The sequence below is a fragment of the Akebia trifoliata genome, chromosome 9 (assembly GCF_017979445.1).
Source record: "Akebia trifoliata isolate Shusen 1 chromosome 9, ASM1797944v1, whole genome shotgun sequence".
NCBI classification, from domain to species: Eukaryota; Viridiplantae; Streptophyta; class Magnoliopsida; order Ranunculales; family Lardizabalaceae; genus Akebia; species Akebia trifoliata.
The window spans coordinates 26,678,259-26,703,394 of NC_141383.1; the positions used below are offsets into that span (position 1 = coordinate 26,678,259).

At 36.7% G+C, this 25,136-nt stretch overlaps 1 protein-coding gene, 1 long non-coding RNA gene and 1 pseudogene across 4 annotated transcripts; 2 read left to right on the forward strand and 1 right to left on the reverse strand.

Moving 5' to 3' along the window:
- Positions 1–4,968: 4,968 nt before the first annotated feature.
- On the forward strand, positions 4,969–6,492 carry LOC147395129 (uncharacterized). Its single transcript, XR_015181300.1, has 2 exons — positions 4,969–5,048; positions 6,117–6,492. It is a non-coding gene; the product is annotated as an uncharacterized LOC147395129 (long non-coding RNA).
- A 3,093-nt stretch (positions 6,493–9,585) lies between these two features.
- Positions 9,586–10,953, forward strand: LOC147395130 (pentatricopeptide repeat-containing protein At2g20540 pseudogene; annotated as a pseudogene).
- A 1,910-nt stretch (positions 10,954–12,863) lies between these two features.
- LOC147395131 (uncharacterized) lies at positions 12,864–23,026 on the reverse strand. 3 transcript variants are annotated; one of them, XM_086453190.1, is made up of 11 exons: positions 22,617–23,026; positions 20,962–21,024; positions 20,649–20,743; positions 19,159–20,022; positions 18,822–18,921; positions 17,913–18,725; positions 16,310–17,815; positions 15,476–16,231; positions 15,320–15,392; positions 13,577–13,731; positions 12,864–13,440 (listed from the first exon to the last, which is right to left on the reverse strand). In XM_086453190.1, exons 1-11 carry the CDS (start codon positions 22,690–22,692, stop codon positions 13,103–13,105), a joined length of 4,839 nt encoding a protein of 1,612 aa, XP_086309316.1. In that variant the 5' UTR covers positions 22,693–23,026; the 3' UTR covers positions 12,864–13,102. The 3 variants fall into 3 exon arrangements, with proteins under 3 accessions (XP_086309316.1, XP_086309315.1, XP_086309314.1); XM_086453189.1 differs by having other exon boundaries at positions 15,476–16,234; XM_086453188.1 differs by having other exon boundaries at positions 15,476–17,815.
- Positions 23,027–25,136: the final 2,110 nt, after the last annotated feature.

Below are 25,136 nucleotides of genomic sequence, written 5' to 3' on the forward strand. Positions count from 1 at the left end.
GGTCTTTCTATTGCTGTTTAAAACCTTAAATAACTTGCATATTCTTTCTGGCAAAGACTCTAATCTAAGGGTGTATAAAAAAACTGAAACTCGAAAACCAGACCGAAAAATGGGACCGAATCTGATTCAACCAAAACCAAAGCGAAACAAAAAAAATTTGGTCATACCCCCTGAAACCGGATCAAACCCAAACCAGACCAGAAATTAAACCCGAACCCGAAAACCCAACCCAACCCCCCCTCCCCCTCCTTCTATCTTTATAATTATATACAATTGGCAACAAAATATCTATTTTATAATAGTAAACAACAAAGTAACTATTTTATTCTAATAAATAGTTAGCAAATAGAAATAAAAATTTTATCTTCATATTTCATATTTTATACAATAGGCAACAAAATAATTATTTTATAGTAATAATACTAATCAAGAAAAATTGTTTCTATCTTTATGTTTTATATTTTATACAATTGGCAACAACATAATAACTATTTTATTTTAATAAATAGTTACCAAATAGAAATAAAAAATTTATCTTCATATTTCATATTTTAGAGAATAGGCAACAAAATAATTATTTTATAGTAATAAATACTAATCAAGAAAAATTGTTTCTATCTATTTGTTTTATATTTTATACAATTGGCAACAGCATAATAACTATTTTATTTTAATAAATAGTTACCAAATATAGAGAGAAAAAAATGTCTATCTTAATATTTCATACATTATATAATAGGGAAAAAAACAATTTTATTGTACTTTATACAATAGGGAACAACAGAATAACTCTTTTATGGTAATAAATTGTCACCAATCAGAAAAATAATGTTAAATACTTAAATAGTAATTAAAAAAATTATTTTTTAGATTTTTTTTTTTTAAATATGTTTCTAATGGAACCGAGAGTCAATAGAATTAATGTACCATTAATTCACTTTGGTCTCTGTGGGTGGATGTAAGCTTTCTAATTTCTATATCTATGAAAATCTAAAGATACAATCATTTAAGTAAAAATATTTGTTTTTTTATCTTTTTTTTTGCTGTAAATTGGTATCTCCCAAAGAACTTACAAGTCACTGAAAGACAAAACATGGTATCAACATTCAACCTTTTCTCTGTTTTTCTTCTCCTTCTTTTCATTTCTTATGGAGGTATACATATGGTTGTTTTTCTTTTTTTACATTCTTTCTTTGATTTTGTAATTTAGTAGCTATAGTTTGTTCTAATATGAGAGGCTCGTCGTCGTCCCATTTTCGTGCTTAGTGATGATTGAATAATCACACACTAGGGAGGCAAATTCCATCATTAGAGATTGAAGCCATGCCCTTTTAAGTGTTATCGAGATACACATTGTAGAGTGTTGTGTTATCTGCCTCCCTTCCTACGTGTCACGTGCTCATGTATAGGGCCCTAGTTCAACCCATGACCCTCTTATATTTGTAGTTGCACCGTTCCCCATCAGATCGGTCTTTTGAGGTACATGGTTGTCGACATGGTATAAGAATTTCACAAACTTAAGGTTCTGTATTTTGGATGAAAATGCTATTATTATTTTAGTTAATTATTAAATTTGCCCAAATTATTTTTAGGATGGTAATTTAACCACAAAAAAAAAAAAAAAAAAAAAGAAATCAAAACTTTCAAAATAGTTGCAAAAATATTCAAAGAAGTTTTTTTTATCATCAAATGTTCAATTTTTACTAGCGCAATTCTTATAAAAGTGATTCAAAGAGAAGTGCCAAGCCAAAATCACATTAGAGATTTTTCAACAATTGGTTGCCATGTCAATGTTAATGGGCCTAACTATGGATCTGAGCCCAAGCCTGGTCCAATTCATACCTAGCCCAAGACTCAAACCCTGGACCATTTGTGCATTGGGCCTTAAAATTCGCACCACCACCAAAGGCTTATCCAAATATTTGGGGGTTTATATTTGATGTTTGAATTATTGAAACTGAAAAAAAAAAAAAAAAAAATCTGAACCATTTGATTTAATGATAAATTTGCAGGTTCGGCGCAGAAATGTGGGCCAACCGACATGTCGATCACTCAGAGTAAAACAGGAGGCACAGTGGAAGGGAAACCAGAATACGAAGTTGTAATTAAGAACAATTGTGAGGGATGTTCTCTTTCGAAATTGGTACTAAGATGCCTGGGATTTAGCAGTGTGGAACCTGTGGACACAAGAGTTTTAAATCCCACTAACGGTGGTTTTTGCGTGATCAACGGTGGAAACCCCATCACTAATGCTGATCAAATCAGTTTCCGTTACGCATGGTTGACCCCATTTGACTTGCCTGTGTTTCATTTTGATGCCAATTGTTAGCTCTTGATGAGCATTTTTTAGTTGATTGAAGTTAATATGGAATAAAATTGCAGTCTTGGCTGTTTTGGGAGTAATTTAATTGTGTCCCCAGTTTTTCACTTTATGTTAAAGATTGATGAAAGGATAAGAGAGCGAAAACACATGATTTCGAAATTAGTGGTCTAGAAGTTTTTGAAATATTTATCAAAGAGGGTGTGGTATATACCCATTTTGGTATTATTTAACATTTTTATTTTTACCATAATGGGTGTCAATTCAACATGGACACCTTTTTGATAAAAATAGATAAATACCAAAATGGGTATATTATTTTTGGGATAATTAAGGCTTGTAATTGAGTCAACAAATTAATGTGTTTATTCAGCACATTAGGGCTTCCCTGATATGTCCAAGCCCAGCCTTTCGTACCTATAATAATAAGACAAGACCATTTCTGGTCCAAAACATCATTAGCTATCGGACCCTAAGAAAAAATTAAGGCTATTGTGCTAATTGGTACAGAACAAGACCAGGCCATTAAATTTAGAGAGCTGATATTTGCACACCAACTTTTACTTAAAATTAGATAGCACCAATTGGTGCTGCCACCAAAATACTGATTGTATAATCATCTGTCATTCAAATTGTATAATATTTTCTTAAAGGATTTTCCATTTTAGGGGTTTTTTATTTTTGGGAGATAGATGCATTTTAACATCATGAAAGAAAATGATTTCATTGGGAATTCTTGAATGATGATTATTAGATATCCCATTTGATTTATATAGATTCAAAATATCCATGAATATAAAATGATAATCAATCAGACCAATACAATATATCTAATTGAACCTAATTAATTCTAATTGATGTAAATCTAAGATCTTGAAAGTATGTGATCATATACACCACAACGTTAATATACTATATCTCATACACATTATTATAAGCCTAATGATAATCTTACACTCCTTTTTCAAAATCCCGCCCCCCCTCAAAGAAAAAAGGTTTACACTCCCTGACTTGACAGTTACAGAACCATAACTCTTTTTCTAATGTATCCTAAAGCAAAGGATCTACGGTTTTGTGATGGGGGCGTCTGAAAAAAGAATGTCAAATTATCACAACTCTTATTATAATGCATACACCTTATCTCTATCAATTTTTTTACTATGTCAATACATGTTATTTAGATCTTTCTCTTACTCTTTAGAACGTTGGACTTGCATATTCTTTTTAACGAGGTTAATCAATCTTTGTAAAAAGTGTCAAAATCATCTCAATTGGCCAATATCCCAACAACTACAACAGAATGTTCTAAGGCTCTGAAAACTTGTCAGCCCGAATGAACACTGTCATGTAATTAACTCTGTGTCTCCCAAACTACTAACAATTCCATTTATTTTATATTTTAAGTTAATGTGATTAGATATCCTCAGTTAATAAGACACATCTTGGTAATATAGCCAAGGACTCAATACTTTAGGAAAGTGGGCTAGAACCACCCTCCTTTTACAACCACCCTTCCATGCACAATCCTAACTTCTGCGAACCAAATTCAAGGTCTCTAAGCTGGTTATGAAGGCCAGGCTGTAAATCCAACAAGATTTTAAGGGCAATTTAGTAAAATCCACCTATGAAATTGGTGACATTAGGTTTACCCTTCTTGACTAAAAGTCAATGTCCTTGTTTTTTTTAATGAATTAATGGTGAATTATTATTATTATTATTTATTTTTGTTTTCTTTTCAAAATCCCTCAGGGGTTAGTTCAATGGCAATTTTGAACTGATAAGCGATGAAAGTCCATTGGTCGTGATTTCGATACCCAATATGAGCATTAATTCCTCCGGCCGCCTGCAAGAGCTCACCCTCACTTACCTGGTGCGTGTGATGTGTAGGAGTTGCACGTGCCTCGAGACTAGCCCTTGGACAAGATCATGGTCTATGGATTGGGCAAAGCCCAAATACAAACCTAGTCCACTATCTACATGGATACCCGTTTATCAAAAGAAAAAAAGGCCATTCAAAGTTCAAATTATTGAATCAAAATTTGCACCATTAATTCATAAAAAAAGGGTTTGTGACTTTCGATAAGGGGTAAAACCTAATATTACATTTTGCAGGGGTAAACCTAATATCAATAATTTCGTAGGGGATTTTACTAAGGTTCGTGATTTTCTGACTCGAAAATTTTCACTTGCTTTGTGTACAGCTAATGTGGCAAGGGCACATAATCAAAATTTTCTTCGGGATACGCAAGGAGAACGATCAACGATTCTGTGCCCTTGCCACGCCAGCTGAGGACAGATCAAGTGAAAATTTTCAAGTCAGAAAATCTTTAGCATTTTACTAAATTACCCATTTTAAAAATAAACAAGATAGCATATTTCACCTTCCCAATTTGTTGTTTTTTAAAAAAAATATGTTTGGGGATGGCTGTACACTTCCTATATCTATGGAAGTCTAAAGATATAATTATTTAAGGAAAAAAGATCGCATATTACACTTTCCCTATTTGTTTTTTTTTTATTTAAATATGTTTGGGGGTGGGTGTACACTTTCTATATCTATGGAAATCTAAAGATACGATTATTTAAGGAAAAAAGATTTGTTTTTATCCTTATTTTTCTATAAATTGACATTTCCCAAGGAACATATTAGCCACTGAAAGACAAAATATGGCATCAACATTCAACCTTTTCTCTGTTTTTCTTCTCATTCTTTTCATCTCTCATGGAGGTGAATATATAGTTGTTTTTGCTTTTTTTTGTTCTTTCTTTGTTTTTGCAATTTAATAGCTATAGCTTTGTTCTTTACATGAGAACTTGTGATCGTCGTCCAAGTTTTGTGCTTGGTGATTGTTTGAATAATCACGCACACTTGGCATGCAAATTATTCTATCATTGGAGATTGAAGCCATGTCCTTTTTAAGTGTTATGGACACACATGCACGCCATTTTTTTTTTACATAAATTTTATTTTTTATTTTAGTTTTGACACTTCGAGTGTTTCAAAGTATGGGAAGTTATGGTTTGTAGGACAAGGAGTCCAATGTGACATGCCATGTAAACACTGCTCCTATTCTATAGGAACAGGACACCGTTTTGGATCCTGGCTCTATGTATAAATCCTAACTATTGGATTTTGTGTTTGTACGGTCAGGATTATGGTCCGCATTATTTGTTTTGACGGGAGTCAATCTTCATGAGTCAATGTAACAAGACCCATCAGTGTAAGAGTCGTGATAACCTGACTCACCCACGTGACATACTAATCCACACCCCTGATGAGACATGTTTGGGAACCGTAGATCTGCACTTCTCAGGATATAGAACTGTGCTTCCCTATAAAAGTGTAGTTCTGTATCCCGAGTGCAGATCTACAATTCTTGAATATGTCACATCAGGGGTGTCGATTGAGTATGCCACGTAGGAAAGTCAGATTATCACGATTCTTAATTTAATGAAGAAGAAAAAAAAAAAAACCTTGCAATATAATTAACAATATCCAAAGAAGTTATCTTTAGAGAGCTTCTATTGCCACACCAACTTTTACTAAGAGAACCCCAAGATGTGTGGCAAGTAGACCTAACCAAACCCTGGACCATATGTACATTAGGCCTTAAAATTTGACACCACGACCAAGCCTTATCCAAATATTTGGTATTTATAGAGCTCCTCCATTCCACCATGTCAAAAGCCTAGTTTTGAATTATTGCATAAATGGGTTTATATTGGATGTTTGAATCATTGAAAAAAAAACAAAAAACAAAAAACTGAACTCTTGAATTTAATGATATATTTTCAGGTTCAGCACAGAATTGTGGGATAACCGATGTGTTGATCACTCAGAGCAAAACAGGAGCCATAGTGGAAGGCAAAGCAGAATTCGAAGTTGTAATTAAGAACAATTGTGTGGGGTGTCCCATATCACAATTGTTACTAAATTGTCAGCTATTTAACAGTGTGGAAGCTGTGGACCCGAAAGTTTTAGAACGAAGGGCCGATGGTACTTGCTTGATCAATACTGGAAACCCAATCACGAATGGAGATCAAATCAGTTTCCGTTACGCGTGGGCGACACCATCTGCCATTTCTGTGTTCAATTTTGAAGTCAATTGTTAGTTCTTCATAATCATGTTGTAGTTGATAGAAGTTGCATGGAATAAATTTGCACTCTTGCCTGTTTTGAGAGCATTTTATTTGTGCAACCAGGTTTTCTTGTTTATGTTATAATGATCCCCCCCCCCCCCCCTACTCAATCAACTCCCCTAATGTGATGTGTTAGAATCGTAGATCTGTACTCGTTGGGATACACGACTGCACATTCCCATGTAATTATGTATCTCGAGGAGTACAGATCTATGGTTTTACTACATGTCATGCCGGGGGAATCGAATGCGTATGCCACGAGGGGGAGTCATTTTTTCACTACTCTTATGTTAAAGATAGAGGAAGAGTTGTGACAATCGGACTTCATCAATTGGCATACTCTCCAAGCGTGGCATGTGCTAGAATCGTAGGTTATGCCTCGAGATACACACCACCATAAATATGTGTAGTTGCGTATCCTGAGGGAAAAGATCTACGACTCTAGCACAGGTCACATTAGAGGAGTATTTTGAGTATATCACGTGGGGGAGTCAAAAAATCATCACTTGTAGAGGAAACTATAAGAAGCACACTTGATTTTGAAATTAGTGGTCCACTCTAGACCTTTTAAAAATATTTATCAAAGAGGGTTGCAATACCCATTTTGGTATTATACATTTATACCATAATGGGTATCAACTTAATTAACATGGATAACTATTGGTATTATACAGTTTTCTTTTCTCTCCTAGAAGACTATGATAAGGGTTTTTAATCAGTTTAAAACATAGGGTTCTCTAACCTAAAGTGTAAATTCAAAACCCATGAGAGAGAGAGAGATTCTATTGCCACACCAACTTTTGCTAATGCCACCCCAATTCATATGTAAATCACCAAATAATTAGCACACATCTTGGGGTGGCATTAGCAAGAGTTGGTGTGGCAATAAAAGCTCTAAAAAGAACTACCCCATGTTTATTGTTCGTTAGCGCTCATTAGAGCAACTCCAATGCAAATAGGCATTTTTGTGAAGCACCTTTGTTAAGTATTTTATTATGGAGAGTCATTTTGCCTATTCAAGAGATTTTCACTCCAAACGAACTTGCAAAAACTACTCTCCATAAATTCAACTTTAGTAAGATGTGTCACAACTACCATTGTTTTTTGGGAGGCGTTCAGCGCCTTCTATTTTATCAGTCGTTTTAACAAAAGAAACTCAACCATCGGATATAGATGAATTGGATGGTCAAGATTGCATCTGCCTTAAGTTATAGACTTATGGGCTTTTTACAGCGCCATCCCTCAGTTTTACATTATTTAGTGTCACCTCCCTGGCACAATTACAACCCGAGTGAAAAAGAACAGAGCGTCCGAGTGAAAAAGAACAGAGAGTTCGTCTGTTCTCTCTAAACCCTCGAACCTCGTTTATTCTCTCTAAACCCTCGAACCTCTCTCTCTCTCTCTCTCTCTCTCTCTCTCTCTCTCTCTCGCTCCGCTGAAACCCTCGAACCTCCTCACTCTCACTCTCTCTCGTTGCAACTCCATCCACGAAGCACGAACACAAACGGCTCCTACCTGTTCAGAAAAATAATTAATTAATTAATTAATTAAAGAAGAAGAATCTAGCCGTTAGGCTCAACTACGAAGAGCTTCTGAACCAACCCACATGAATTTTGTATCCCCAAAACAAGATTCTATCTCTCAGTCTCTTTCACTAGGATTTTCACATGCTTCTGTCTCTCTCTCTAGAAAATCCTATCTTTTGATCTCTCTCCCCCCCATAGATTATCTCCACCAAATTTTAAGAAACAGAGGAGTTCGAACTTCACTTTATCCTTTGTTTGTGCTAATCTTTAATGGCTATGGAGGATCAAAACAAGTTACATGATGGGTTCTACAGATACCCATTTCAGCTTCTTCAAACCCAAATGAAAAAAAATCACTGATGAGTGCCCTGTTTCGATTAAAAAGAAGCAAAAGTGGAAGAATCAATCCTTCCACAAAATCCCATTTCGGTTTTCGGTCTTGCTTCTTCAATCACTTCTATTATTTGCCTTTCAGCCCGTTTCAAGCCAACCATGGGACGGGGTTATCGTCACTCAATCCGATTATCAAGCTCTTCAAGCACTTAAGCACGATTTAATCGATCCAAAAAGGGTTTTACAGAGTTGGAACGATAGTGGTTACGGAGCTTGTTCGGGTGGTTGGATAGGAATCAAGTGTGCTCAAGGTCAGTTATTGTAATCCAGCTCCCTTGTAATTGTGCCAGGGAGGTGGAACTAAATAATGTAAAACTGAGGGATGACACTGTAAAAAATCCATAAGTCTATAACTTAATGCAGATGCAATCTTGACCGTCCAATTCATCTATATCCGACGGTTGAGTTTCTTTTATTAAAACGATTGATAAAATAGAAGGCGCTGAACGCCTCCCTTGTTTTTTACCCATAACAGGTAGAGAGAGATATCCAATTATCTTCTTTTGTCGGTCCGAGTGCATTAAAACTCTTTTGGAGAGCTGTGACTCTGTATAATGACAGTTGGGAGAGGATACATAATGCTCTGAGTGTTAATGGCTAATTAAGGGCTTCATTGATATATCCAAGCCCAAACTTTCATATAATAAGATAAGCCAAAATCTGGTCCAATCAACTGTGGCCCAAACAATTCAGATCACGATCCATCGGACCAAGATTAAATTGAGGCTATTGGGCTAATTGATACAAATGAAGATTAGGCCATTAAATTCAAAGAGATTCTATTGTCACACCCAACTTTTACTTAAAACACATCAATCCTTATGGAACATGTCCGTAACTGTTATTCGGTCCGGTCAGCTGTGGATAAATTGGTGTGTTATAAGTAACAGTTGGTGTGTTAATAGAAGCTATATGAAACTATATTATATTCAACTAAAGAGCCCACCAACCGAACTTGTAACGGTTTGAGTTTTCCCTCCATTTCTAAGCTTAGTTGGTGGAAGTCTCGAACGCTTGAACCTTATATATGGTTTTCTGGAAACAAAGATTATGAATAACGTTGCTGTCAATCACCAAACTCAAATTCCTAATTCCATCAGATCATCCGAAACTCCCTCTATTAGATCACATCGTCTCCAATTACTACATCTTCAACTACTAAGGAGATGCTCCCATTTGATCCAATTCAAGCAAATCCACACTCAAATGATCAAAAACCCTTCTCACAGAAATGATTTTGTGCTTGCCAAGCTTGTTGAATCATTGGTTGGGTCAAATCAAATGGATTATGCTTGCAAAGTGTTCGAAGATATGTCTGAACCAACAGTCTTCGTATACAACACCATGGTCAGGGGTTACACACTCAATGGTGTATACAATGAAGGAATCCATCTTTACATCCAAATGCAATATCAAGGACTTCAACCCGATAATTTCACTTACCCATTTCTTCTTAAGGCCTGTTCGGTTCTCAATCAAGGGAAAGCAGTTCATTCTCTCATTCTCAAAAGCAGAGGTTTTGGGTCAGACATATACTCTCAAACAAGTTTGATTAATTTTTATTCTAGTTACGGTGATCTTGAATATTCTCGGCTCGTGTTTGATAGAATGCCGGAGAGAAATGTGGTTTCGTGGACTGCGATGATGACGGGTTATATTAAACAAAAGAAGTATACAGAAGGACTTGCACTTTTTCATCAGATGCAAATTGAAGGAATCGAGATGAATGAAATGACTTTGGTTATTGTACTCTCTGCTTGTGCCCATCTCGGAGCTTTTGAAATGGGGAAGTGGGTTCATGACTATATTGACAGGAATCGAGTTTTCTTGAATCCTACTCTCTCTACTGCCCTTGTGGACATGTACGCAAAATGTGGGTACATTCGTAAAGCTTCCCAAGTTTTCGAAAATCTAAGTGAAAGGAGTGTTTGTACATGGAATTCGATTATTGGAGGACTTGCAATGCATGGTTACGGAGATGAAGCACTTGAGAGGTTCAAGCAAATGCAAACGAGTGGGATAAGACCTGATCATATCACATTTATTGGAGTATTATCTGCTTGCACCCATTCAAGAATGGTAGACCAGGGTAAAGAATATTTCTATTCGATGCAAAGGGATTACGGGATCGAGCCTAGTATCAAGCACTATGGGTGTTTGGTTGACCTTTTGGCAAGGGCAGGTCACTTGGATGAGGCATATGAGATTATGAAGAACATGCCAAGTGAACCCAATGAGGTATTGTGGGGGACATTGCTTAATGCCTGTGTTGCCCATGTTAACATTGAGCTAGCAGAGATTGCAATGGAACGGCTTGTCGAATTGGAACCCTTTAATGATGGGAACTACGTACTCATGTCAAACATATATGCAGCCAAGGGACAATGGGACAATGTTGCTAAGATGAGGAGAATGATGAAAGATAGAGGACTTTTAAGGACCCCCGGTTGTAGTTCGATTGAGGTTGATAGTGTGAGATATGAATTCATGGTTGGAGATACTAGACACCCCATGTCCAAGGAGATATACTCCATGTTGGATGATGTTGCACTAAAATTGAAGGCAGCGGTCTAAGTCCCTAAAATTGGTCAGGTGTTGCTTGACACCATCGAGGAAGAGAAGGCAAGCATTTATGTTATCGCAATGAGAAGTTGGGCATCACCTTTGTGCTTGTCAGAACTAGCCCCAGTTCTCCTATAAGTGTGGTGAATTATCTTTGTACATATAGTGATTGCCATCTCGCAACAAAACTGATCTCTCAAAGATCTACGGAAATAATTGTTTGGGATAGGAACCTGTTCCAGCATTTAAAGGACGTGTTACTATTGCTACCTGGGTTTTAACCCTTCTTTTACCTTCTAATTACTTACCACTAATCTTATTTACCGAGACAAAGAAAGCATACAATTCACGCGCAGGGGGGGGGGGGGGGGGGGGGGGCTGGGACTTTTTCTCAAAAATTGCACAGGATTCGGGATTGATCAATCACAGAAGCCCGTGTGTATTGATTGACATCATAGTAACAAAAAACTTTTTTTTTTTATATATACAAAAAAAAGTCTCATTTAAAACACGTTTCGTACCTCTAACGATTAAAATAATAAATAAAAAAATGAACTCATTTTTTTCAAAAAAAAATCTGCTTTAATGTTTTTAACACAACTTAACGTTAAAAAATAAAAATAATTTATTTTATGCAGGTCTTTGGTTAATTTCTATGGCCTTATGGTTGTTTGTGATTTGGTTCATTGTTTAATGTATGATTTGATGACAATGCTTGATGTTTATTTTATTTTATTTTAATAATGTGTTATTTTGCTCAAAATATATATTGATGGTAGACATTTTTATCATAAACTTAAAATAAATGTCTACATTATATTATGAATATATTTTTTTCATAATTCTTAATATATATGTTGTCAGTTTTTCTTGATTCTTTCTGTGTCTTTCCTGATTTCTTCGTTTTTTGCAAAGTTTTCCCTTGTAGGTGATTATGACTCGCATCCCCAATTTACAAAACTACCCTCTTGTCATGCAACGGAGAGCCTTTGAGTTTTGTGAGGAAAAAATCAGAGTAAAAAAAATCTCTACAATTCAGATCAGCTGCCTCAAAATTTTAAATTTTTCCAAATTCGATCAAATAAATTAAAGCACGTTCTATCACATATCAGGAAATGTTTTTCACTTTTTGTTGTGTGCCTAATTCCACGCACACGAGTGCACAAGCGAGGGCTATCAGTTACAATCATGTTACTTAATTGTAACTATGCCCTTCAATTGGAGTTGTAACCATGTCTTTTAGTTGTAGGGTAGTTAGGTTAGTAACAATCGTAATTGTGGTGGAAGTAGATGCTTGTTTTTAGGGGGTTTTGCATGTTTGTAAATGATAGGTGAAGAAGTGGTGTTATAACAACTTATTTGTATTTAAGTCTTTCATTTCAATGAAAAGAGTAAAAAAGAATTATCCTAAAAATTATCTCAAGAGATTGGTTACCCTCGAAGTAACCATTCCTCTTTCAAAATTGTAAGAAACAAAAGGGCTTGCGTGTAACATTAAAGTTTGTGAATATGACTCATTTAACGAATCCATATCAAATGATTGCATTCACAAGAATCATATCTGCACCAAACACCCCTAAATTTTGTTGTTTAAATTGGTGCACAATCTCAATCAAAGATCATCATCATCATCAAACCTTTGGCTGAATTAAACATGATTATTATACTTAATTTGTCTAAAGCTATGTCTTTAGTTCATTCCAATGAAGAAAACAAGGAAGGAAAATGCTTAAGTAACACTGAAATTGACATCGATTCAGACATTCCTGACGTGGTGTGTCTATAAAACCATAGCTGATTTTCATTGAGATACGAATGAGAAGCACACCAACGTACCAAATGATGTCCATTTCAATGTTTACTCCAGCACAACTCAACATGGAATCACATCCATCATGGGAACAAGAAATAGAAAAGGAATCTCACAGAACTTTTCCACGATATTAATTTTCTTCAAATTTTTTAAAATTTTCTATGAAAATTCATGTCTATACAAAAGCTTTATCCTATAAGGGGGCTCCCTCTGAGAAAGAAAAAAAAAAAAAAAAAGAAAGAAAAATCAAAGAATTCTTCAGATTACAACTACTTTACATGAAATCTGCACAATTTTTTAGGTATGGGGGGAAAAAATTACATGGGAAGGCATTGAAATCAAAGAAGATTAATCTTGGAGGTGTTGGATCTCACCCATCATGATACGGTTACTAGAAACCTTGAAACCAAGGAGAGTTGGATCAATCTGCCTTCCCTTCTTCCCTTTCTTTTTGCCACTTCGGTACCCTTGTGCATTATCTGATGACTCCGAATAACCCACGGCAGCATCATACTCCGGCACCACCTGCTTCTTGGATGTGCTCTTGAGCATGTCTATGAATGATGTCTCAGACACATCTGCATCACTACAAGATGAGTTTGTGTAGAAAGACCCCTCTTTCTTGCCAGATAGTTGAGTTTCAGAAACCTGGTTTACTAGATTCCCACCAGTGTCATGTCTCCCGTCTACAAGAACGAACCACAAAATGATTTATTAAATATAAAAAATCCAAGATTAAAGCTGCGAGTAATTCAAATGAAACAGAAATTTCCCAGACTTAATCAATAGAAACATTGAATGGGAATTTATATAAGTGCATACCATCATAAGGTGAAATGCTGCCCATTGCAATCTTCGCTTTAACATTTGGAGCATAAGCCAGCTCAGACAAGGCAGCTTCCTGGGATAGAAAAACTTGTGAGGCCGGTGGACATTTAAGAGAGTTACCGAGCCCTTTCGATAGGATAGAAGATACCCTGTCAAGGAAAGAATGCCATAAAATTCACTAAGCTAAATCATAACAAGCTAGTAGGATAACTCCAAGTTCACAATTAAATGACTTGATTGGCACGATCCTTTTAACAGAAGTAAACCAGAAACCCGGGATTACTTAATAAAGAAAATCTTAGGAAGATAACCACTGGTTTACAAGAAACACGCCAACACAGAAATTTTAGAAAGACACGAGTATCAGTTATTTCACGCGTCAGAGAACAAAGATGAACATTTCCAACGAATGCTCAGAATGGTAATGAAATGTATCCAAGTTCTTTATGGTTGAATAGACGACCGTGCCAGCTAGACATCTCTAAAGAAAAGTGTGTCACCATGGTTCTATAATCTCATTTCCCCCCTTAAGTAAGTATAACATAGACATCTCTGAATTTTACAAGAACTACATTTTACTTCTTTTTAGAGAAATAAAAATAAATCCCTACTTAGATGAAACATTTCCATTTTAGCTCATCTCCACCAATACACTTTCACAAAAAAAAACTACAGAGGAGAAATACTTTTACTTTGATTTTGGATCCCATCTTTGTAGAAATTATTAATTCAGAAGGTAAGTGCATCAGCTTGTTTTGCATTTGGGGGCTACGCTTGCTGGTCCGAAGTGCAAAAGTCGGTTATTTTCTTTCTTTGGATTATTGGGTGGGAGTGGTGGTGGGGGGATTGATGGACTGAATCATGTCAGGTAGTTCTGGCTTGCATGCACAGGAGTAGACCTACTACAGAACCAGGATTAGAACCTCGCCTACACACATAAATCTCTCAAAGAAAACTTCCCACTAAATGAGGTTTTGGAATAATTTGCTTAATAAATTTTCTCGTGATAGAAGAATTATTGGGAGCTTCCCTTCGGTCCCATCTCGGAGCAGAGAATCCTTCATATCGGATGTTGGTCCCTCCATAGAAGCTACTTTTCGGAGCTAGTCGGACTAGATTCGCCCCCTCATCCTCCGGATTTGCTGGCCAAGACGGCGCCGCTCAATTACATCGACCCTCCCGACCCGTATGAAGGAGATAGTAGACCGGGCATCGCATATCAATAGGTAGAAGCTGGCCAGTCCGATCCAATCCCCAACTTATCACACCTTACTACATCCTACTCAAGCCTCAGTATGGACTTGAAGTAATGATTCATTTCTATTATCATCATTTTCTTATGAAGTGTATTTAATTAAACAGTGCTACTCGTTGCAAGTAGTTTGCATGACCACATGCATACACAAAACAATGTATATAAGCTGCACTCTCTCCTAGGCTATAAGCTACTGGGTATTAACATAGGCAACACTCCACTCAGTGTGGTCGAAGCATGCTTACTAACTCTCCAGAGCTAAAACAAATATATAAAAATTACCTTTCCATCTTCCTCTAAGATTCCAGACCACAGTATAAACTGTAAAAAAAAACTTTAAAAGACTGAATTGAAACTGTGTCAAAGGAAAAGATCCTCAATTGACAGATTCATGACAAGAACAATCTCCACAGGTTTAATCAGGGTATCCAAGTCATTATCAGTGTTCATGTGCCACCCAACATAGCAGAAAGAATTCTTACCTGTCTTTTGCTGTATCTTCACCAAATGCATTGTCCAGTCCGAGATCATAGTTACAGAAGCCAACATTTCCACCTGCACCACCATTTAATTCAGCCTCACATGAACAAGTTCAGGTCTACTAACCTACATGAATAAGAATACTCAAAAAAGATTACCAGTGCTTCCCAGGGAGATAGGCCTGATAGGGGCACTAGTCAGCAGCTCCACATGATCTACCTGATCAGCCATGTTTCCTTGAACATCTGAAATTGATCTGTTTGTCCCTGCCTTGGTTTTTGATCCACGCTTCTTTCCCTTCATACCATCCTTCCCTTCTGACACGTCTCTGTCCGCATATGACAACTTATCAATCATGTTAGAATCCCCATAAATGACCTGAGCAGTCTCATTCATTCCGGTAGAAAACTGCCCTTCTTCAAACAGAGCTGCAGAATGAGAGCTAAGGGGGATTCTTTCACTACTTTCCAAAGTGCTTGACTGTTCATACATGCCTGCATGCATCAATCGATGCTTCAGTAAGTGGCCTGAATCAGAGCCACGAGGCCTTTCCACAAAAGAACTGCTTAGACCTGTTTGTTGATCTTTGGGGTGAATCAATGAATGATCTAATGAACTTGATCCAGAAAGAAGCCAAGAGGGATCCCTTCTTTCATATGATGTGGCAGGCGCATGGTTGGCCACCTCCAATGACTGGGGAGACTGAAGGCCCAGTTTCCGTTGGAGCAGGTCCATCAAAACTCTCTTTGAACTCTCATCATTTCCTACTGCTTGAGCCCATGAACTTTGGTCCTTACATGTCATGTTAACTTCCGAATCCATTTTCTGCCACTCAGCTCCAAGATGCATTTGTTGAATTTGAGCTTCTATCCAGTTATTTCCTCGTTGTTCATTGCTTTCAGACAAGCGGTTCTCTACTGCATCCAGATGGGAAACGTGAAACTGGTTAGGGACCTGTTGGTGGTAAGAGTGAATACCAGGAGACAACGAACCTATTTGACCAGCTGAGTGCATCTGAGTATGTCGGTCCTGCATGTCTAAACCTTGAACACGGGCCAAAGAATTTACAACATCCGGATTCACACCAGGACCACCAGCGGGTAAAGACATTGACCTTTCAAATGGCATTGAACTTGGCTCATAAAGCCCTCGCTGCAGTCGTTCCTGTACTCCAAGATTCCGTCCATGATGGCTTAAATGCTCCTCATAGGAGGGGGGAGGCCTCTGCTGTCGCTGGTAAAAATCTAATGAGCTAACTCCTGCAGACGGAACTTGAAGAGGACCATCAACAGTCCTAACAAGCTGACCAAATTCATCAACTGACCAGACTCCACCATTATGCCTCTCTTTTTCCATCCCTGTCTGCTGCATGGATGCCATAGAAAACTGTCTTGTCTGTAGTTGCTTTTGCTGAAGAAGCTGCTGTTCCAAAGGTAGCATCTGCCCATGAGCTGTGAGAGATAAGTGTTCCAGATAGTCATTTCGATGCTCTCGTTGCAGACCCTGGCCAAATTTCGCTTGGATGAGCTGCTCCACAGATGGATCAGGGTGCCTTGGAGGTGGATGGGAATGTTGTTGAAGCTCATGTCGAAGGTTTTGTCTCAATAAAGCCTGATCGAGCATGTTATTGGCTCCAAAATGGTCAACCGGTGACTGCCCATGGCCAGGATCATGCATCTGCCGATGCAGCAACTGCTCGAGAAGCAATTGTTGAACTTGAGATTGCTGCTGCTGCTGCTGCAATTGCATTTGATGATGATGGAGTTGCTGCTGCTGCTGCAACTGTTGCTGTTGCTGCTGCTGCTGCAACTGTTGCTGTTGCAGCTGAAACTGTCGTTTACGTTGAAGCTGAAGCTTCAATAGACGTTCCAACTCGGGAGATGGTTGATTGTACAATTGTTGATGGTATACAGGATTCCTGTTATGAGAAAGCGGAGAACTTGATAATTGGTCTATAACAGATTCATTCAAATGTAGAGCAGGTGGCGGAGAAAAAAGATTTTGTTGCTGAAGTTGTTTCTTGTGCAAATGCTCTGCTAGATCAAGACGATTACTTTCTTGTTCAACATGTGAAAATTGACGAACATCCATGGCCTCTCGAAGTGAATTGGGGTTGGAAAGTGTATTTACTCTGTAATTATCAGACCATGCCTCCCCAACAAGAGGCGAATCAGCCATCACCCCCAATGAGTGCTGCTTATGAAGGGCAAAAGAATTCTCTCTTCCAACATTGGGGTTCATAAGCTGGGCTTGATCACCAATTCCAGAAGACATGTTCGATGAATGGGTACGCTTCAGATGGGTGCCTTCGAGCTCAGACCATAAAAGGCCAAAAGGATGCAATTCACTATCGGTGTGGTTTGGCATGTTGATTTCTGCAACTTTATTTGGAAGAAAATGGTGGCTGGTATGACTTGCCAATGTATCATGAAGGTTACCAGATGATTTCCCAATAGGATTGCTGCTGCTACTTCCAGGCCTTCCGGGAAACACTACTTCTGCAGAAAAGAAAAAAGAGAGACAACATATTAGGACTGAAAATAGCGAACTATAAAGGCGGACAGAATTATCCGCACCACTGCCAAAAGTACAAACCTTTGTCTTGTGCAATAAAATCATGAAAACTTTGACCCTCAGAAAAATGGGATTCCATTGAACCTTCATTTTTTGATATTCCAGATTGAATGTGGTGAACCAAACGATCCTCAAATTCAGATGACGCCCAGAAATGGCCGTTGTCGACATTTGAGCCATTAAAATCAGGAGGAGATGTAGCAGCCACCGAATCTCCTGGAACATCAGACGGTTCTAGCTCTAAACCAGGATGGGTACCAGACGTAGACCCAGCTTTAACTATCAAATGTGGCATGACATCTCCAAGTTCTCGAAAAGGTGTTCCTTCTGGAGCATCTGACAGGCAGACCAGTAAGTCGGTGCCAAAAAACCCTTGATCAAACCATGAAATGATGTCTACACCAAGGAATGGTCCCTGGATCTCCCCCTGAGGATCCATGTAGTACAAACTTAACTCTTCAGGAGGGATGACCCTTTCCAATAACTTTGCTTTACCATTGCTCTTCAAATACTGATCATTGCTGCTCAGTACCTCCTGGAGTAATGGGGTATCAAAGGAAGAAGAACTAGCGTTGTCAGCGAGCTTGGTACTAATATCAAAAGAAGAAGCTGACTCAACATTTTCGATCTTCACATGCTTGAGAACAGGAGAATCTCCGGTCTGCTTATTTTCAGCAGCTTTGAGCTCAGTATCATGAAGGCTGCCACCGGGCTCTCCAACACCACTGATATCATCATCCACAGCAGCTTTTGCAAAGCACTCGCCAGTTTCATCAGTATTAGCAGAAGGGAGTATATCCTGATTGTTCCCACTAGAAGTAATGTCACTGACACCTGGAGAGGGAGAAAAGGAGGAAAAAATGTTCTCTGAAGATTTAGACTATCTATCACAAAATGGACATTGGTAAAGTTAATTGCAAATCTGATTACCTGTCACATTTTCATTTGATCTCATAGTCTTTACCATAGATGAATTATATATAACTCCACTGCTGGTGATTTTTCCCTTCCATATATCGTTAAGAATAGCCTGTGAACCATATCAACTACATTAGCCAACTAAAAATAACAGCAGAATTGCAGAGTGGCACTTAAAACAGAGACTTTTCCCCAACAAGACAGAAGACCACTTGTACAGTGTCACATTACGGTACTATGTGCACTTGTACAGTTCCATTACATTCAACCTACAGCTACTCTGTCATAGGGTAAAAAATCCTACAAACAAATAAAATTACAGCAGGAAAGTGTATATATGTGAACTTACTGCCTCTTCTCCATCAGGTGCAACAAAGGCCAAAGGCTCAACGGTGTCTGACTGTGTTATTTCGAGTACTTCCTCCAGCCTGTCGGACATGGTATCAAAAGAAGGAAAAAGCCTCTGTTTCCGGTAAATGTCAAGAAGTTTTCCCCTTGGGTAGCAAAACGTATCAGCAGAGAGGCCAGACTTTCCAAGTAAATGTCCGTTCCTATCTACAGATGCAGCACCAATTGGACCAGCAGATAAAGGCCTGCCAATTGAAGGGTTTCCAGTTCCGCTTGATCTACCCCGTCCTGGAGCAAATCCCAAATTTGAACCCTCCACCCGTCCCCTCTCGAGCCCAAACCCTGGGGCAGCACGGTACACCGACGACCCACTTGAATGAACTTCCAGCCGATGGCGTGGCCTCCACTTATCACGAGAATCAGTTTCACGCTCAGAAGTTGCACGGTTGCTACCAACGAAAGATTGTTTATCACTGTGAGCATCTTCCTTCTCTGTGTCCATCCTCTTCTCAGTCCGAGAATCCTTATCTTTATCTTCAGGACCCCACCTTGATGACCATTTGCTGTCTCGTCGTGTTTCATGCCCAGAATTACGATTATTAACATCATGCCACCGATCAGAAGAAGGCAAACCTCTACCCTCTGCAGATGAGACATTGTCAGCACGTCGATCTTCTTTCCTGCGTTCTCTTCTACCAAGTAAGCCAGTCTCCCTCTCCTCTTCACGCCAGCGGCGGTTACTTTCAATTTCAGGTGCAGTCTTCCTCCATTCTTTCTTATCCTGAGATCCATCTAAACGCCAACTCTCTTTCTGAAGGGGATCTGTGGAGCTTCCATGAGGCAAAGAATTCGGTGCACGCATTTCCTACATATAAAAGAACAACAATAACATTTCATTTGGGAAAAAAAATGATGAATCACAGAACTTATAGAAGAAAAGCAAAACCATTGGGCACTAAGTGGATATTAGACAACTAAGAAGTATACAACAATCATTTTGAGCAACAATCTGATTGGTCAATCTTCTTATGTAAATTATTAAAGGTTTGTTAAAAAATGAATCACAATTCTCTAACAAGTGGGAATAATGGTCCAGTAAAAACATCCAAGAAAGTCTTAAGCTGTCCATCTTTCTTAAATACATGTCACACCCAAAGATGCAAGGTTTGAGCCTACAAGATAGAGTGGTCTTTAGTAGTAGTTAAAATCACCTAATAATGAACATTACATTTAGTTAGGTAGATATCCAGTAACAAGAGAACCCACTAAACAACACAATCACTCAAAAGTAACCACTAGGAATGTCTTTAAGAAAATAAATTGTTACATCTAAAGTATTATAACTAATTTTGATAAATACTAAAATAAGTTACCACAATCAAGGTATGCCTGAGATTCCTCTCTCATTACTCCTAAGTTAGCAAATAATACTAATAAGTATAACTATGTGCATAAAGTGCATAAATTGAAGAAAGGTTCAGAAATTCCTACCCCTGGTGCACCGGGAAGTCCTGGCTTAGATTCGCTTGGTTTAGCATGAAGCCATTGGGGAGACAGCGGTATGATGTTCTCCAAATTTACTTGATCTGCAGTATTTCCAGATAAATTACCACAGTAAACAGTCTACATCCACACACAGACGCACATGCACACACACGCATACACAGAGCAAAGTGTCGACATCCACACACAAGCACAAACACAACAAAATGCAAATGCGACTAATAATAATAAAATGAAAGATAAAATTTCATAATTTAAATCAAAATACAAAACCATCAAAAAATGAAGGATAGAGAACTACCTTTTGACTCGTCATTAAACCCCAGAAGCACCTTTTCCTCATCATTTACTCCTGAAGCCCCCTCTAACATAGCATAAAAAAAATAGGTAAATCATCCACCTCAAATTTTATTCTAGTTACAATAGATAGCAAAGAAAAAAAAAAGGAACAATAACAGCAATGACCCATACAATTTTTATTTTAAAAAAAAAAAAACACATTGCAATAAAAAACAAGAATTCATATCGAACAATAACAATATGGACAGAAATTTATCAAATGGACAAAAAAAAAAACTATAAACAATCATGCGCAATCAAACACAACCACAGAGTTAAATATTTTGAACCATAAAGAATAATTTATGTATAACTGAAATTGCACATGATCATTCCCATACTCCCTTCCCCCCCCCCCCCCCCTAGTGAAAATCTTCACAAAGCAAAGACCAAATTGGTCAGGTTGTTAGAAGAACATAGAAATTGTTTGGCAATTATAAAGAAGACTTTGGAACCAGAAGTGCCAGGAAGCAGCCATGTAGGGAGCGGGAACATATTGAACTATTTTGTGATTGGAAGCAGAAGTGGCATGTTGTATAGAACATTTCTGCAACTAGGATGAAGACCATAACAGTAACAATATGAAGGAGCTCTTGAATAAAGTTTGAATGTTCTAAAATGACTAAAAGAGGGTCAAAAATGAAGTGGATTGAAGTAGGAAAAAAATATACTTGAAGACATGTGCCTTGATGGATAGAAGTCATAGCTTTCTAAATGGATTTCAATGCTGAACAAGTATTCATGTTGCTGACAAATATAATTGGGATAAGGCATGCGATGACATTTTGGAGGGGAAAAGAAAGAACATTTCGTACTAAAAAGAAAAGGTTCAACTTAGTACTAAACTCTCATCTCACTAGATTATTCAAATAAATTCATTTCAAAAGCAGAACTAAGTTCGCAATACTACAGCACCCACAAATAATCCGCACTCGTAAAAGAATGCTTATAATATCTTTGAATGAAGAAAACTATCTTCATCAAGATATTTGAACCAGTTCAAATATGAAACAGTTTCCAGAAAGCAGAAAAAAACAGGAAACTTTACATGCAGAAACAGATCTGATGTGAAGTACTCATTATGATGAACAAAAGAAAGGAACTATGAGAAAAGCCTATAAATAATGAGAAATTCAGAACTGATGATCGAAAATTAAAATTAATCAATATTGTCAATCAAATACTGAGTTTTCTACACTGAAATTAGACAGAAACATCAGAACTTCCTGATCCGAAGTACTAACTTGAAAGAACTCATCATAATCATCATCTAGCCGTCCCAGTTATTAATCTCAGCAAAATGAATCCTATTTTATCCAGTTCAACTCTATCATGAACCATATCAACTAGACAAAAGACCTAGTTCCCATTTACAATCTGAAAAACCCTAAAAATTGAAGCTAGTACTCAATAATCAAAACGAATTGAACAAGGCATCCAGAGATCAAAGCCACCATAATATCAAAAACTAAAACTCGCAAAAAAGATCAGCGAGATTACGATCAAAGATTTCCAAAGCATCAGGTCGATCAAAAATCACAGTCACTTCGGAGCATAAAAAAGAAATCAAATCGATATAAGAAATCGAAAATGCCAAACATCGAAAACCCTAATTACCTTTAACAGTCCAAGGATCATCAACAGCCTTCGAAAATAGGAGATCCTCTGGCAGATCAACTTTTCCTTCAGTCATCTTTATTCAAAATAGCTAAAAAATCAAAGAGAGAATATCTAAACAGAAAAACTCGGATTAGAAAAATAGGAAACCAAAGAGAGAGAAAGGGATGGAGAGAAGAAAAAAACAAAAAAATCTGGATATCAGAATCGTTGGAAAGAAGTAGACTTATCGCAGAGTGAACTCAAACAGATTGAGAGATGAGAGAGAGAGAAATCGAAACTACAGATTCTAGGGTTCTTGAAGATTTCTTTGACAGAGAGAGAAGCAGAGGAGTAATGGAAACAGAGCGCGAGAGAGAGACGACCGAGAAAGAAGAGGGTAAGGGTTTGGGTGGTCAGGACAGCGAAATGGAGTGTAGTTTTAGAGAGCTCTAAAGTATAAAATAAGGGTTATTTAGGCGTACCCCCTCCACATTTTTGGTGAATATTTGGGATACCCCTGTGTTCACAAACTAGTGACATGCCCCTTGACCTCGGTCTTCGCCTATAGACAAAGGGCCAGGCTATTTGCACACACCAAATCTGGCTCATGTGTGTGCCCACCATAAACAATTAAACATTATTCATCTCTTTACACAAACATAATCTAATATTTTGAATTGTATTCTCTATGCACGCACCCAAAAGCCTTCAGAACCTATTAGCATACCGAACACAAAGATTTATATGAGAGTTTTTTATTTAGTAGGTACCTACATTTTGTAATGTTTAGTCAGTATCCACCGAATCAATTTTGTAAGATTAGTTTTTGTCATGTTTGGTATATACATATCGGATTAATTTTGTAACGTTTGGTGGGTATTTCTTGAATTAGTTAAAACATATTTGGTCTAAACCCACTAAATAGAATCTATAAAAAAAAAATATTTGTGATCTTAGATCCAAAATCTTTACTTTTGAAGTTTTAATTGAGATTTTTTTTTCTATCTTCCTTAATGATTAAAATGCAAAAAATAAGATAAATTTCAAAAAATATTTGGGGAATGCTAAGATCCAAGACTTCACGAAGACGTTGGCATTCTCCAACACTTTTTTTTTCGATAATAACCTTACCCATTTTGTCATTTAATGAAAAAGATAAGGGTATGTTAGTTTTTTTATAAAATAAATATTTATTTATGTAATTAATTCTTGTCTCTTTCATAATAAATGTTAAGGGTATTTAATCTTTAAAATTAAATATCTTGTTGCAATAAATGATTTAGTAATTAATACAAACAAGCATTTATCATGTAAAAGACCAACATACCCATATTTGTTTTTATTAAAAGATAAAATAAATAAGGGTATTATTGAAAAAATAAAGTGCATCTCTATTCATTTTGTCTTTTAATGAAAACGAATAAGGATATGTTGGTCTTTTACACAATAAATGCTCATTTGCATTGATTGTCAAATCATTTATTGTAACAAAATATTTAATTCTAAAGTTTAAATGTCCTTAACACTTATTAGGAAAGAGTATTATATAAAAAGACTAATATAGCCTTGTCTTTTTTATTAAATGACAAAATGGGTGTATATATATATATATATGGGTAACATTCTTTTAAAAAAATCATAGACATAACATTTTGTTTTATATGGGCTAAAAGTTTTAGAATGAGTTGATTTTTTGCGAAGATGATCTCTATAGTGAGAAAATCATCCTCACAAAGAATCAGTCAATTATAAATTTTTTTTATTGTAGCTTATAAGTTGAAGAATCGTGAATTGTCATTTTTTTACCGTTAGTTTGTAACCACTTTTCACGGGGTTAGAAGTTTTAGAATTGCTTGATTTTTTGTAAGGATAATTTATTGATTATAGAGATCGTCCTCACAAAAAAATTAGCCTACTCCGAAACTTTTTAACTATATAAGACAAAATTTTGTCTAAAATGTTTTTTAAGATTTTGTCAAAATAACTCAATCGTGTATATATATATATATATATATACCCCTATTTATTTTGTCTTTTAATGAAAATAAAAAGGGGTATGTTAGTCTTTTACACAATAAATATTTGTTTACATTGATTGTCAAATCATTTATTGCAACAAGACATTTAATTTTAAAGATTAAATACCCTTAACATTTATTATGAAAGAGACAAGTATTAATTACATAAATAAATATTTATTACGTAAAAAAGACTAATATACCTTTGTCTTTTTTTATTAAATGACAAAATGGGTAGAGATATTATTAAAAAAAAAAGTATTGGAGATTGCTAACATCAGATGTTAGCATTCCCTATATATATAACTTGAAAATAAAACAAAAAAATTAATCTCCATTGATTGAATTTCTCAAAAAACTCAAAAGGAGATGAATATAGAGAGAAAGATAAGGAAATGGAGAGAGGAAAAAGAAGAAAAAGTGGGTATGGTCACTAAATTATAAAGTTTTTTTCATTTGATAGGTTTCATATCGAAATAGAAGAGTTTTTGTTATGCAAGTCATACGGCGGGTATGTATG

Bases quoted from the DNA above. Each gene is read 5' to 3' on its own strand.
- LOC147395131 (XM_086453188.1), bottom strand. From the start codon at position 22,692: ATGACTGAAGGAAAAGTTGATCTGCCAGAGGATCTCCTATTTTCGAAG. The intron at 20,744-20,961 runs GTAGTTCTCTAT...GAAATACTGCAG, and splicing joins GTTTAATGACGAGTCAAAAG to ATCAAGTAAATTTGGAGAAC. The intron at 18,726-18,821 runs GTAATCAGATTT...CTCCCTCTCCAG, and splicing joins ATCAAATGAAAATGTGACAG to GTGTCAGTGACATTACTTCT.